General features: G+C 40.2%; 1 protein-coding gene across 4 annotated transcripts in view; it reads left to right on the forward strand.

The window, feature by feature from the left end:
• The window catches only part of gigyf1a (GRB10 interacting GYF protein 1a), a 32,167-nt gene extending 19,197 nt beyond the window's left edge, over positions 1-12,970 (forward strand). The window contains exons 10-25 of one of the 4 annotated variants that reach the window (XM_079585658.1): positions 713-833; positions 1,042-1,221; positions 1,318-1,463; positions 2,301-2,460; positions 2,556-2,770; positions 3,135-3,232; positions 3,315-3,415; positions 4,932-5,002; positions 5,086-5,211; positions 5,832-6,020; positions 6,114-6,286; positions 8,000-8,160; positions 8,403-8,566; positions 8,657-8,704; positions 8,839-8,983; positions 11,242-12,970. In XM_079585658.1, coding sequence (XP_079441784.1) covers positions 713-833; positions 1,042-1,221; positions 1,318-1,463; positions 2,301-2,460; positions 2,556-2,770; positions 3,135-3,232; positions 3,315-3,415; positions 4,932-5,002; positions 5,086-5,211; positions 5,832-6,020; positions 6,114-6,286; positions 8,000-8,160; positions 8,403-8,566; positions 8,657-8,704; positions 8,839-8,983; positions 11,242-11,309 — 2,166 coding nt within the window. In that variant the 3' untranslated portion in view covers positions 11,310-12,970. The remainder of the gene's footprint in view (positions 1-712; positions 834-1,041; positions 1,222-1,317; positions 1,464-2,300; positions 2,461-2,555; positions 2,771-3,134; positions 3,233-3,314; positions 3,416-4,931; positions 5,003-5,085; positions 5,212-5,831; positions 6,021-6,113; positions 6,287-7,999; positions 8,161-8,402; positions 8,567-8,656; positions 8,705-8,838; positions 8,984-11,241) is intronic. The other 3 variants (XM_079585660.1, XM_079585661.1, XM_079585659.1) reach the window with 3 other exon arrangements.
• The last annotated feature ends 1,337 nt before the right edge of the window (positions 12,971-14,307 follow it).

Here is a 14,307-nt window from a genome sequence, read left to right on the forward strand (position 1 = left end):
GTTTCAACTGAATTTTATTAATATTGATAGTGTTTGGATGCTTTCAATGGTTTGTTCAAATTCTGCTTTAGCAAAACACAAAAAAATTAATTATAAAATTATAAATCTTTACCCGGACAAGTGACTTTTGTGCATGGACAAGTGAAACACAAATGAACTTGTCCGAAGGACAAGTGCCTCAAAAAGTTAATGTCAAGCCCTGGGGTGTAAACGCACCGTGTCCTGATTGGCTTATGATCCGATCTGCTTGATCGGATCACGGTGATCGCATGTTAATGGCAAGTGTAAACGCAGCCTAGGTCACTAAGATCTTGTGATCGGTTACTTTTATCTGTCCCGCTTCTCGTTGTGATCGAGCTTTCTCTGTAGTCGCCCCTTTACCTTTAAACATCAGGGCCTCTCCAACACTGGATGCTTTTAAATCCAGTTTAAAGACCTATTTTTACTCTCTTGCGTTCGAGTGATGCTGTGTATGTATTTTTAATTAGTTGGTATACGTTATGCATATACATTGAATGATTTTGATTCTTGATTTTTATCTCCATTTCTGTTTTTTTTCTCTTTATTTTATTGTTATTGATTTATTTTATTGTATTGTAAAGCACTTTGGATAAACTAAGGTTGTGTTAAACTTGTGCTCTATAAATAAAACTTGACTTGACTTCTGATCTATTTTTTTTCTGTACATTGTTCTTCTCTCCTGTTGTCTTAGAAGGGTCCGAGAGACCCCATTCTAGAAGAGGAGTTTGAGTTCCAGGGGTTGGAGGATGAGGAAGAGGACTGTGCTAATCTAGAGAAGAACAACGGCACTGGTGCTGTAAGAAACGAGAAAGGTGGGAACAGAAATGGGGGAAAAAAGAAACGCTTGAAGCACAGTTCTTGCAAAAATTAATATCATTGCTTTGTGTGATGAACAGACTGAAATTTGACTTCTTTGTAGACCAAAATACTCTGAAGTTGTCTGAGATTTACCTTTTTTATTGTTTATGCATTTAACTTATTCATGATTTTAAATAAGTGTATCTACCTTGCTTTCCACAGATGTCATTGACTTCGCTCCAGTGTCTGAAACTGAAGTGAAAGCGGTTTCTCCTTCCCCTCCTCCTTCTCTCCCTCCCTCTCTTCCTGCTCCTGTCCCTGAGGCTTTGCCCTCTGCTGCCCCCTCTGGCCTAGAGGAGCCTCAGCCTGTCCCCTCCATTCCCAACAAATTACCAAGTGAAGGTACAAATAACACATTTTTTATTGCCCTTTTTTAAATTGATTATCCTACAGCTGGATGAATGGGTGACACTTAATTTGTGTTGTCTTTTTTTGTAGTGTTATCAGAGGCCATGTTAGATTTGAGCCCCAGTGCCTCCTCCAGTCTGCCTTCATCGCCTCCCTCTTCGTCCTCTGCTGCTACTGACCTCCCACCGCCGGGGGGTGATATTGAGGATGATGAGGGCATGAAGCACCTGCAACAGGTACCACAGAAAATGAGTTCTCAGAGTAACAGATCAGATATTATAAAACATAACAGAATTCAATTGCTGCAAAAACGTGTCATTAAGCATAAAAATACCTTAGTATGTTTGCAGAGATTTAAGTTAAAATACTTGTTTCTAAGTAAAGCAATGCTAAATCCAGTCATTCTACTTTGAACTGTCGGTTTTTGTTTTGTTCTCTGTGGTCCCGCCCGCTGCCAATTTACCCAATAGTATTTCGACACGCTGGGTTGCCAGATGGCGGCAAACACCGCAATGAAATCCAGTAAACAAACTGGGTCTGAGATCGCAGATTCTACACGACCCAAAAAGTCTTAGCAATAAAAACATTGCAAACGTATACATTAGACGATCAGCTTATAATGTAAGACTCGTCGGGTTTCATTGTTAATTTCGCTCGTTCCTGTTGCGTGTCCTCAATCTGGCAACCCGCGTGAGCGTCGATTCGAGTCTGAGGAGAATGGTTGAGAAACAACTCTCCAATATTTTGAATTTTGACTGCATTTCCTATTTTAACCACTAGCTGTCAATATTTCATACTGCACCTTTAACCATTTCACATATGAGAGGGTTATTTCACAACATGGTTATTTGCATACAAAGGTCTTAAATGTGCATTAGTTAAACCGTCTGTTTAAATCTCAGTCAGAGAGAAAATTGGCATGTAAAGCTAAATGAATATAGAAACCTGGATTAACACTATAAATCGACAAATGCACAATGTGTAGAATATGTCCCACATTTAGATAAATGACATTGTTTATAGCACACTTACATTATAGCGAAAAGGTTTTTGATGGAGATTTATGTGTGTAGGAGGCAGAGAAGATGGTGGCAGCGCTGCAGGATACATCTCTAGAGGAAGAGTGTTTCACCCAGACTCTTCAGGAGAGCAGAAACACAGCCTCTGCTCTTCCTCTCTCCCATGACTCTGCCATGAAATGGTTTTACAAAGACCCGCAAGGAGAGATTCAGGGTACGCACGCACTCTCTCATAGGAGGTCAACTCATGCATATGGAGCAGTGCTTTGATTATAATACCGTCTCTTTTGTCTGCTCCGTCTCTCTCAGGTCCGTTCAGTACGGTGGAAATGTGTGAATGGTTTCAGGCGGGGTATTTCGCCATGAACCTGCTTGTTAAACGTGGTTGTGATGAGGGATTTCAGCCGCTGGGGGAAGTCATTAAGATGTGGGGGCGTGTGCCTTTTGCCCCTGGCCCCTCCCCCCCGCCCCTCCTGGTGAGGAATCAAGCCCATCTTCGCCCTCAACCACCCCGGGGGGCAATCGTGAGTCTCTGGGTGGAGGGGTGAATGTCGGGGAGTTATGTTACATGGGGTTATTTGCATTCTGGGTTAAGTTTTTCTGGTTTATTAGTTCTTATTTTAGGTCTAGTGGTAATAAGCTTGTTTACAAATGTGTGTGTGTGTAAATTTGTAATTGTGTTCACATGGATTGTGTGCAGGGTGTTATATATTGGTCTTAAACTAGCATTAAAGTATTGATGTCTAACATGATTTCCTTAAACAGTTGGTCTGTGTGTGTGTGTGTATAAATGTGTTCATGCATGTCTCTTTAGAGTCTCTCTCATGAATAAATGCATGTATCTGATCTCTCTGTCATGTGTGTTATTGACCTTTCTGTGTGTTTCAGGGTAATATGGATCAGGAGCGGCTGAAGAAGCAGCAGGAATTAGCAGCTGCCACGGCTCTTTACCAGCAGCAACAGCAGCTGTTTCAGCTCATCAACAGGTGAGTGATTGAGTTAATGTCTTTTTACAGTGCCACTGTGTACATTTCATGTTTAATACTGCTTTTTTTTGTGTCTGTGTAGGTGTGGAGAGCCGGGTATGATGCCTTCGTTAAACAGGTCGATGTCAGTGCCAGATACAGGGTCCATGTGGGACATGCATACCTCAGCCTCACAGCCAGCAGGTACACACACATAACAAGTGCCCCTGTTATGCTATTTTAAAGGTGCCTAATTTTGTTTTCGAGGTCTCCTACAATAGGTTTACATGCATCCAAGGTCAAAAAACACACATTTTCTCATTATGTATGTTGCACATCACCTCGTTTCTTAAAGCTGCAGTCCGGCACATTTTTGGGTTTAAAAATATCAAAAAAGACATTTTTGAAAAAAAACGTAACCAGCCAGTGTTCAAAACGATCTGCCTGCCTTACCTCGATTCAAAACGGTAAGCTTGTAATAATAATTTTAATTCCAGTGGTACTGGTGGATTTCCGCGGGAATTTCGAGCATGTCTTTGCGTCATTACGTCACTTCTGTACACATAGAGAAGGAGTCCCCGGCTTGCGTGTGTGGATGATGGAGGTGGAGATTTAGCTTAGCACTTGGTATGGCGGATCCCGAAAGTTTTAAAGCGACAATCACCAGTGACAACTGGAGATTCACCAGTTGTAAAACCCAAAGACTTCGGACTTCAGAGTGGCTACAGAAAAAATATATTTTTCACGTTTTGACGTGATATAAGCAATCGTTAGATTTAATCAGCATGATATAGCTACTGCAATGCTTCCCCCCACCCCCCGAATTTGGTCAGAACAAAAGTGAATGTTACTTACTTGTTCAGATGAGATTTCCCGATGAAAATTCTAATGTTGACACTTTCAAAAAGTATACTCTGAGATTGCTGATGACAGTACAGTATCCACAGCGACGCGGCAGCGACAAGTTCTCCTCAATACATTGTGTTCATCCGCGCAGTTTCATGCCGATTTACTACCCACGCACAGTTAATAATTCCGCGAATAACTGCAATTGCAGATTTCGAACAGAGATGGCGACAAAGAGGAAAAACGACGGACTGCAGCTTTAAAGAGGCTATATGCGTTTTTCTGAAATTTAAACTCGCAACTGACACCTGTGGCCAAAAAACAGAACTGCTCTTCCTTTCTGCTCGCTCTCGCAGCGTGCGCTCGTACGTGCACACTTCACACTTTACACTTGTCAGGGGTTTAACTTTTTTAGTCTTCTGTGGAGTTACTGTTGGTGTCCGAGTTGTCCTGGGTCTCTTCTGTGTATCCGCAAAATCCATTGCACTGCTTGCGAGTGTAGGCTACTTGCTGACTAGCGGTGGTGGCAGAGTGATCTGAAACGTTTAACATGAACGCGCTTGACGTCACATTCGCAGACAGCGCGGGAAAAATCCGACCCGACAGAAAATAGGAAAAATAGGATACAGGCTTATAGGTGCACCCACTGTGAGCGGACAAGGTGTCAGTATGCTCATCAGGAGATGTTTGAGTCATAAATGGTCAAATAAAAAGGCTATTGTTACGTTTATTTTGGGGGAAAAGTTGCATATAGCCCCTTTAAAGAGTGTTAGAACGGTTTCTTTTAATATTTAGTCTCTAAACCCCTCCTTTCCACTCGCACTTGGAAAATAAACAAAACCATTTTCACCCTCTCTCTCTTTTCTGTGAGCAGGCGGTGAGGCCAGTCTATGGGACTTAATGAATTCTTCAACTCAGGGTCCAATTCTAGAACAGCTTCAGAAGGTAAGAGTTGACACGGATGGCCTCTGCTGGTGATCTGAGGGAATGCACTGAACTTAAAACCTCTCCTGTTTGTTGTGTCTCAGCTACATGACAGAAGAGAAGCTGAACTCAGGGCCAAGCGTGAGGAAGAGGAAAGGAAACGGAGGGATGAAAAAAGGCGAGAAGAGCAGAAAAGGAGAGAAGAGGACGAGCTTTATAGGCGCAAGCAGGTGTGTGGTGTCATATTAAAATAATCTCAAATACATTACCGTTCAAAATTTGAGAAGTTGATTATTTTCAAATAAATGTATACTTTTATTTACAAAGGATGCATTAAAATCTTTTACCTTTGTCTATATATGTATATATATATATTTCAAATAAATGCTGTTCTTTTGAGCCTTCTATTCATCAAAAAATAATTTAAAAAAAATATATATATATTATATTGTTTTCACACTGTGAGCCGCACAACAGTTTTCAACATTGGTGATAATCATAAATGTTTCTTGAGCATCCAATCAGCATATTAGAATGATTTCTGAAGGATCATGTGACACTGAAGACGAGTAATGATGTTGAAAATTCAGCTTTGATCACAAGAATAAATTACGTTATGAAATATATTCAAATAGAAAACAGTTTGTAGTTTTATTGTAATAATAATATTTCACAATATTACTGCTTTTGCTGTACTTTTAATCAAATAAATGCAGCCTTAAGAAAATATAAGAGACTTCTTTCAAAAAACTCAAGCTTTTGAACAGTAGTGTAAATTTAATTTTGTTTTGGTCTCTATCATACTCTCTCTCTTTCTTTTTTTTCATACCGCTGTTTCTGTTTTTCCCAGCAGCAGGATTTGCTGATGAAGTTGCTCCAGCAGGCTCCGCGTCAGGGTTCCTCGGGCTCCGGGTCGGGCTGGAGCGGAGGACCCATCCCTGGGCTGGGAAAGCAGACCAAACCCCACAACCTCCTGGACATCCAGCCGGAGGCGGAGAGAATGCACAAACAGCAGCATAGAGTCCAGCAACAGCAGAGGGTACGACACACACACACACACACACACACAGACATCACAGGTGTGCAGTCCTGAAAATCAAAATGAATGCATGATGAATGTCTCTCTCTGCAGTGGAGTGATTCCTCTTCGTTGTGGGGAGCATCTGGGTCTTTGGATGGAAAGGTGGGTGGTGGTGGAAGCCCCTCGGGAGGAGGGATGGGCGTCTGGGACGAGGCCCTCAAGAACCAGAGCGCTCTTCGCAACAACATGGGGCTGAAGAACAGCCGCAGCAGTCCCTCACTGAGGTAAACACAAACAAACCACATGATAACTAATGATAATGGCTCGTAACAATATTTAGAGCAATTTTCATGGATGCAATTAACAGTTTAATAGTTGTAAAATGAGACGTACACAATTTTGCTATAATATAACACTTTTTTTTTTTTTACAAAGTTTACTCAAAATCCAAGCATAATGTATGTACATATTTGAAAGTAGAGAATGTGATTATTCCATTGCCAAGGTTGTCTGTAAATTCTGGAAAAGATCATAAAATCTTTTATTATAAAACCCAGGATTTCTCATTGAATATTAGTGGTGCGTGATCTTGAATGTGGCAGATGAAGATCGGTGCATCATTAGCTAAATATTGCTGTTGTTTAGAACCTGTGTATATTGAAGTGCCCTTATTATGTTATTTTAAAGGCTCCTAATTTTGTTTTGGAGGTCAATAGATTTACATGCATCACCTCTTTTCTCACAGTGTCTAAAACAGTTCGTTCGACGATTCAGTCTCTAAACCCCTTCTGTCTGAGGGCCTACTTTGCTCTGATTGGTCAGACGGCCTAGTCTGTAGTGATTGGTCTATCGCTTACAGCGTGTGTCAAAAGATCTGAATTTCAGCTCTGGATCTTCCTCAGGGCTTGATACACAGTGATACGAACATTAATGATGCTGTCGATTTTACCGTATTAATCTCAGTGTTAGTCCTCGTCCATTCGAAGTGCAGCAAAGTAGATTTGCTTTTGCAGCGCAGAAAACAGCGACATGTCGACAACACGAACCAAACTTTTCCAATCCTCAGCTACAACTGAAACTAAAGTAGACCTTGTTTGCGGGCAGCCAATGAAACCATAGACTGGCATTATGCAAATATATTAAAAACCTGGGGTTTAACAGGAAGTGAGACTGGAATTACTAACGACTCGTTTCGACAGTTCAGAATCGATTCTTTCTTTTAGGAGACGATCACTTTATTTGTCGTGCACTTTGATCTTTAAAACTTTGCAGACCTTTTACATTCACAAACCGCGATATTACACACTGCTTGAAAGGCAATATTCCAAAAAACATAATATGGGTGCTTTAAAATGATAGTCATAGCAATGTTTGATTTGTGAGCACTTTTTTTTTTTTGGTTGAGTTTAAATTGGTCATTTAAAAACGGCTTAGAAAAATCATGAAACTATGGGAAATTTACATTTATGCAAATGTGACCTTGGACCACAAAACTAGTCACATGGGTAAATTTTTTGAAATTGAGATTTATACATCATCTGAAAGCTTATTTAGGATAGGACAATATTTGTCTGAGATGCAAATATTTGAAAATCTGAAATCTGAGGGTGCAAAAAAAATCAAAACATTGAGAAAATCACCTTTAAAGTTGTCCATTTATGTTCGTGATTGTGCTGCATTCACTCACAAAAATATATATTTTTAATATTTACGGTAGGAAATTTACTAAATGTCTTCAAGGAACATTATCTTTACTTAATATCCTCATGATTTTTGGCATAAAAGAAAAATCGATAATTTTGACCCATACAATGTATTGTTGGCTATTGCCACAAATATACCCATCCGACATGTGACTGGTTTTGTGATCCAGGGTCACATGATAGGAAAAGCAAAGCAATCTGGTAATCAAACCCATGACCTTGGCATTGTTAGTGCTATGCTTGTACAGTCCAAAGTGTGTGTTCTGGGTAAAGCGTTAGTGTGTGTTTGTGCAGTGAGCAGTACATGATGAGGAGCCGCAAACGCACTGAGGAGGAGGATCGGCTGTTGAAACTCCTGCAGGGGATGAAGTCTCAGGACGGCTTCACCACCTGGTGTGAACAGATGCTGCATGCGCTCAACACCTCCGCCAATAACTCCTCCTCTTCCCAGGATGGTAAGACGTCTCTCTTTCAGGATTTGCACTCACCAGCCTTTCTCTCATTTGGATTGCTTTATGTTTAAAATGAAATAATCTGAACTGCAAATTCTCATTTGACAACATCTACAAAGGCTGCCGATTATTCTCTGAAAATTTGTGAAAACAAACAAAAGACATGTTTACAGTAAACGCACATTATTAGCCTAGCAGGCCAGAGAGTTCATAAGCAGGAAACGAGTGTGTGTTTGTGTTCATAGTGCCCACCATTGTGGCGTACCTGAAGGAGGTGGAGTCTCCGTATGAGGTGTTGAACTTTATCTGCTCCTATCTGGGCGACACTGTCGAAGCCAAAGAGTTCGCCAGACAGTTCCTGGAGCGCCGTGCCAAACAGAAAGCTAACCACCAGAGACAGCAGCAGCAGGTGTGTGTGGCAGGAAGATGTAAAGTCTTTGTGTGTGTGTGTGTGTGGTGTTTGCCTACTTGAAATTAAATTCTTGGTCTTCTCTTATAGCTCTCCAAAGAGATGGCTGGACTTAGCATGAACAACTTCCCACTGCAGGTATGAGCACAACTCCGTATTGACAGTGATTTATATTTCCATGATGGGCAGAACCAAGTCACGGTCGTCATTTATCAGATTTTTAATTCCTATGTTTGCCTCTCATTCTTGCCCTTGCTCTTTTTGTCTAATAGGATACTGTACGAGGAATGAACCCCAGCACTCTGCAGTCTATGTTCCAGGCAGTGCATTCTGGGAAGGGTGGTGTGGTCTATGATCAGGCAGCAAAGCTGAAGAAGAAACAGCCCATGATGCTGCACTCTGACCCAAGCATCTTAGGTACCCTTACCTATTTATTTCTCTCTCTGATTCCCGGACAAATGACTCCAATGAACTGGTTATTTTTAGTGAATCAAAACCACATGTAGCACAACCCATAGATGTATATAATAAAGGCTAGATGTCTCGTCCACGCTGCTGGCCAATGGAGGTCGACGTCCGCACCTGGCGGCCATCTTGTCACAGTCAGCTCGCTCACTCGTAACATTGTTTTAATGGTGCATGTACTTTTTAAATAACCATAACTTGCTAAATTTTCTACCGATTTTCAAACGGGTTGGTTTGTTATAAACGTCAGAAATGTAGTTATGGCACTGCATACTTATGAATAATTATAATATTATATATTTCAACATGTTCAAGCATCCAGAATTATAGCCATGTTAATAACGTTTGTAAGAAACCAAACTGTTTGTAAATCCGTCAAGATTTCAGCGAGATAAGAGTATTTGTGTTCGTGCGGATCACTCACCTTACAGAAAGCTTGCCTGTGACAAGATGGCCACCGGGTGATGACGTTAGAGACTCCGCCGTAAGACATCTAGCCTTTATTATGTATATCTATGGCACAACCAGTGTAGTTACACTGATTCCTGAACAAATGACTCCTATGAACTGGTTCTTTTTAGTGAATCAAACACATACAGCTGATATCTTACTGTGTCTGTTGCACTCAAGGCTTGTGAGACAAGCCATTGCAGTTACTGATTCAATTGGCATTATTTGACAATGGAATTGCATTTCTTTATGGAACTGTTAAGGATATTCATTTTTTTATTTTATTGTTTTTTGTATGGGTTAGTTCTTCGGAATCAGTGCTCCTGAATAAAATGGTTGCATTATTTTCTATTTACAACTTTCTTATCACCAGTGTGCTGATAACTCACAAAAATCAGCTTATTGAAATATCCTCCGGTTTTACATGCAAATCAGTAACCCAACAATGCAAGTAAAACATGTTTACAAGACTTTATTAATAAATCAGATTATTCGTCAATCATTTGCGTATCTGACTGTTGGTTGTGATGTTAAATAAAGAGTATTGCCTAATGCCTTTGCAACATGTCAGCGGGAAACTTACTACGACTCTATTATCCTCTCACGCAGTTGAGGTCCTTGCACACTGAGTTCCTACATTTTTGCATGTTACAAAATAAATATGACGTTGTCAATCACGTAAACACACCGTCTCCGAAACTTTCATCCGTCATTAAAAAAAACAACTAATCGGATTATATTTTTCTGCGATTTTTGCATCTGTAGCAAGCATTTTAAGAGCTGTTTTGGCTATTCAGAGCCACCGTACAAGCTAACGTGAATATCTAGAACTGTTCAGGATCAATTGGTTCACGGAAATTGGTGGTCTTCTTTTTAAAGGGGTGGTTGATTATGATTTCACTTTTATAACTTTAGGTAGTGTGTAATGTTGCTGTTTGAGCATAAACAACATCTGCAAAGTTATGAGGCTCAAAGCAAATGAAGATATTTACTTTTAAATAAATAGTTTTTTAAGGACTACAACAAACGGCTGGTAGGGACTACACGACATTCCTCCCGGGCTGTTCGCCCCCTGAACACGATTTATAGATTATTAAGATGTCTGTGTGAGTGCAAGCTGTTGTAGCTCCGCCCCCTGTGCCGGGAGCAAAAGCACATTTGCATTTAAAGGGACAGACACAAAAACGGTGCGTTTTTAACTTTAACATGCTATCTAAAAATATCTGTGGGGTATTTTGAGCTAAAACTTCACGTACACACTCTGTGGACATCAGAGACTTATTTTACATCTTGTGAAAAGGGCATTTTACCGCCCCTTTAATATGTGGCTCCAGTATCACTAGCAAAGCATCAAATTGAGCCACTGACATCCTGAAGTAAACTTTGAATCGCTCGGTATAATCCTGCAGTTCCTTTGGAGAGGTTGAACTCTCCTTATTCCTCTCTCCGCAATCTCAGGATTGGATGGTCCCTTCTTTTTCTCTTTTTTAAGAAGAGAGAGGACAATAAAAGCATCCTTACTGCTTGAAGAGTCCATTTTGTATTGGTTTGCGGTTGTTTTTTTTCCTCTCCCCGCGACGGATTAATTAATGCGCATTGGACTCGTGTGCAAGGTTTCTGTGTGTGACGAACGTTTAGGATGACTAATATGAAGAAAAAAAAAGAAAAAAAAGCATTTGAAAATTGTCTGGTGCGAAAGCCCCTAAAGAGAACTGTATACTGATCTACTGTATTTAAAATGTCTTTCTGTCTCCCTTCAGGGTACTCATTCCATGGTGGCCCTGATCGGTATGGTCTAAACGAGATGGAGATGGTCGAGGATTACTGAATCCACAGCAATAGCTACACGAGGCCTTTAAACCCGCGGGTCCACCTAATCAGACTCCGCAAGTCGAATGTGCACTGCTTTGAGGGGGAGGGGATGGGCATAAGCCAGGAGTAAGGTATCAGTTCAGGGGTGGGCGGGGGGGTGGGTTTGCGCTGGGAATAGAAGAATGTAATTCAACAGGGAAGGGAACAGGTGTGAATTTATTTTTGTGTGTCTGTATGTGTGTTTGGGGGACGGGGGGTGATAAAGTTCTGGCACTTACAGCATTAAGCACCTTACACTCAGACTAATGCACTTTATTAAGATGTAATTTGAATAGTTTTGTTTTTTTTCTTTTTCGAGAAGATTGTATATTTATGTGGTATGGCTTCAGAAATATTACCACATACATATACTGTGTGTGTGTGTGTGTGTGTGTGTGTGTGTGTGTGTGTTGAATCAGAACTGGAGTTTGTGCTGGGAGGAAACGGTGGTGATTGGGGGACCATTGTGTGTTTCAGTTCAGACATTATCAGAAAAAAAAATCCTCTCTTTAAAGACAAACACTGTTGTTTCATTTTTTATATACATATATATAAAGTTTCTATTAAAAAATGTAAAGCTATTATAAAAAAAAAACTTTGATTATAAAACTTGAAGATTTGCACTCACATAAAATGCAAGTTAAAAAGATAAAAAAAATGTGTTAGATATAATAGAGAAGAATATTTTTGTGATTGTGTGCCTGTGTGTGTGTGTGTATACACGCATGTTTGTTTGAGACTGAATGAGTGTTTGTGCGCGCGCGTTTAAAACATACCAGTCTGCACAATGTATTTTTTTTAATCGCTTATTTAGACGTATGATCAAAAGAGGCCATTTCGTCATTCGGAGTGAATTTTTTTTGTATTTTATGAACCGAATGAATGTGTGAATGTGATCGCTTGTGTGTGCAGGAGGAACTGTGTGTATTACTCCTCTTGTAAATGTGCAGTATGTGAGCGAATAAATGAGCGAATGAAAGCAAGACCGACAGAGAGAGAGAGAGAGAGAGGGGTGGGGGGCAACGGCACAACACATCCTCTTTCACCAGCTCTTCATTCCCCAACAAAGAAAGACCTCTAGATTCAAACACAAAAGCTTTAGCCCATTTTACGCCAACCAGCACTCTTAGTTTTCGTGGCGGGGAGCCCGAGGGACGTCCTTTCCTGCCTCCGCTGCCTCATTTTTGCCTCTGTGAGGTTTAAGAACACGTCATTAGTTTTGTCATCATCGTTTCGTTTGTGTGTTGTTGTTGTTGTTGTTGAGCTCAATTCAATCTTGTATACTTTTAGGAAATGGTTACTTGTGGTACGTATGTTGTGTATGTATGTGTGTGTGTGTGTGTGTGTGTGTGTTTTCTGTCCCCACATGTGTGCCTAAGAACTAAAGGGCGAATGATTAGACTTCATTGCTGCCATTGAGACATTATTTTTTTAGCAAAGGGGGCGTGGCTTCAGAAGGCTCCGCCCCCACATGCCTCCCATGCTTTTGAACCAAGAGCCTATCTCTGTACAGTTCTGTTGTAGCCTGGGGATGCTTGGATGAAAGAAATGTTTGATATTTTGGAGGATGTGACCTAACATTGCCTTTCTGTCCACTCTCTTGTTCACGAGTGACTGAGGTTTTGACTATTTCTGGCTAAAAAAAAAAAAAAAAGGAAAACAAACAAAAAAAAAATGATCGCAACAAACTGTGCAAGTGCACTCAGCAGTGCACACAAAATGTTTGAATATTTTGTTACTTGTTCATTGTTGTTGTCAATGACAATGATGGTGATTTATTTTTTTTGTTTTAATGTTATATATGATTATATATGAATCTATGAATATAAACAAAGTATTGGACTACAAGGAAGAGCACTTGGGGCTGCTACTTTTTTGTTCATTTTGAAATTTTTCCTTGGATTTTTTTTTTTTTTTTTTTAGTTGCCACCATGTGAAGTGCATTTGTGTACTTTTTTCTTTCCTTCTTAAAAAAACAAACAAGTTGAATGTATTCCAAATATGTAACGGTGTAGATGGAGTTGCTCAACACAGGATATTAAAGCGTAATCAGCAGGACATCAAGAGGAGCGAAATTGAAAGTCGTTTTTTTCTTTTTTTTTTTTTTCGGTCCGTCGAGAGTCCTTGATGGAAATACGTTCACGATGGCTACCGCAAAAACACACTGCCTCTACAATCCTGTTCATACAGACTCTGACTATGAAAACGAGAACTTAAAAAAGATATTCTATTCCATACTGGAGTTTTGGTTGTTTACAAACCGCACAGACATTTGTGGGTGCTTTTTTTCCTCTTCATTTTTGTGGTGATTGAATATGTGCGAGTCGGGAGTCGTTTTTGTCGGAAGGGGACTTCAATGGCATGACGTCAGACCCTTCCTTTTGCATGTGGATATGAAACGCAGCCTATATAACTCGCTGACTGAAACAAACTTGGATTGCTGGAACACAAGTTATGGAATTACATCAAAGATTTCTTCATGTACCTTTAATCTTACGGACAGGGTGTGTGTTTTGTTTTTTTAAAGAATCATAAAGGCGACCATATTTTGTTTACTGGACTTCTTATGTTCTTTTTGTTTACTAATCTCTCTTTGTAATGAAATGGAAATGATCACCAAGGCAGAAGAAATGCTTCATGTACCTGGAAAGAAGGCAAAAATCACACAGCACAGATGACCTCTCGGTACCTTTTGAGATGCATATATTGAATGCTTGAACATTTTTCCCCCAATCATCTTGTGGATTATTTTTGGATGGACATATCTGTGATGGATATTGAACAACAAGAACATATGTATGACCTCAGATCTGCCAGATAATTGGACAGTGTGAACGTGCTTATAGTTTTTGTATTTCTCTTCCCCACCTCCCATCTGAGGGTGGATCATGGCCATCGTCTTCATAAAGATGACAAAGGGACTAGCACTGCCCTGATACCCTCCCTATGCACTTTTCATTTGCTCAAAACTGTGA

Source organism: Phoxinus phoxinus (genome assembly GCF_949152265.1).
Source record: "Phoxinus phoxinus genome assembly, chromosome: 2".
Lineage (NCBI taxonomy): Eukaryota > Metazoa > Chordata > Actinopteri > Cypriniformes > Leuciscidae > Phoxinus > Phoxinus phoxinus.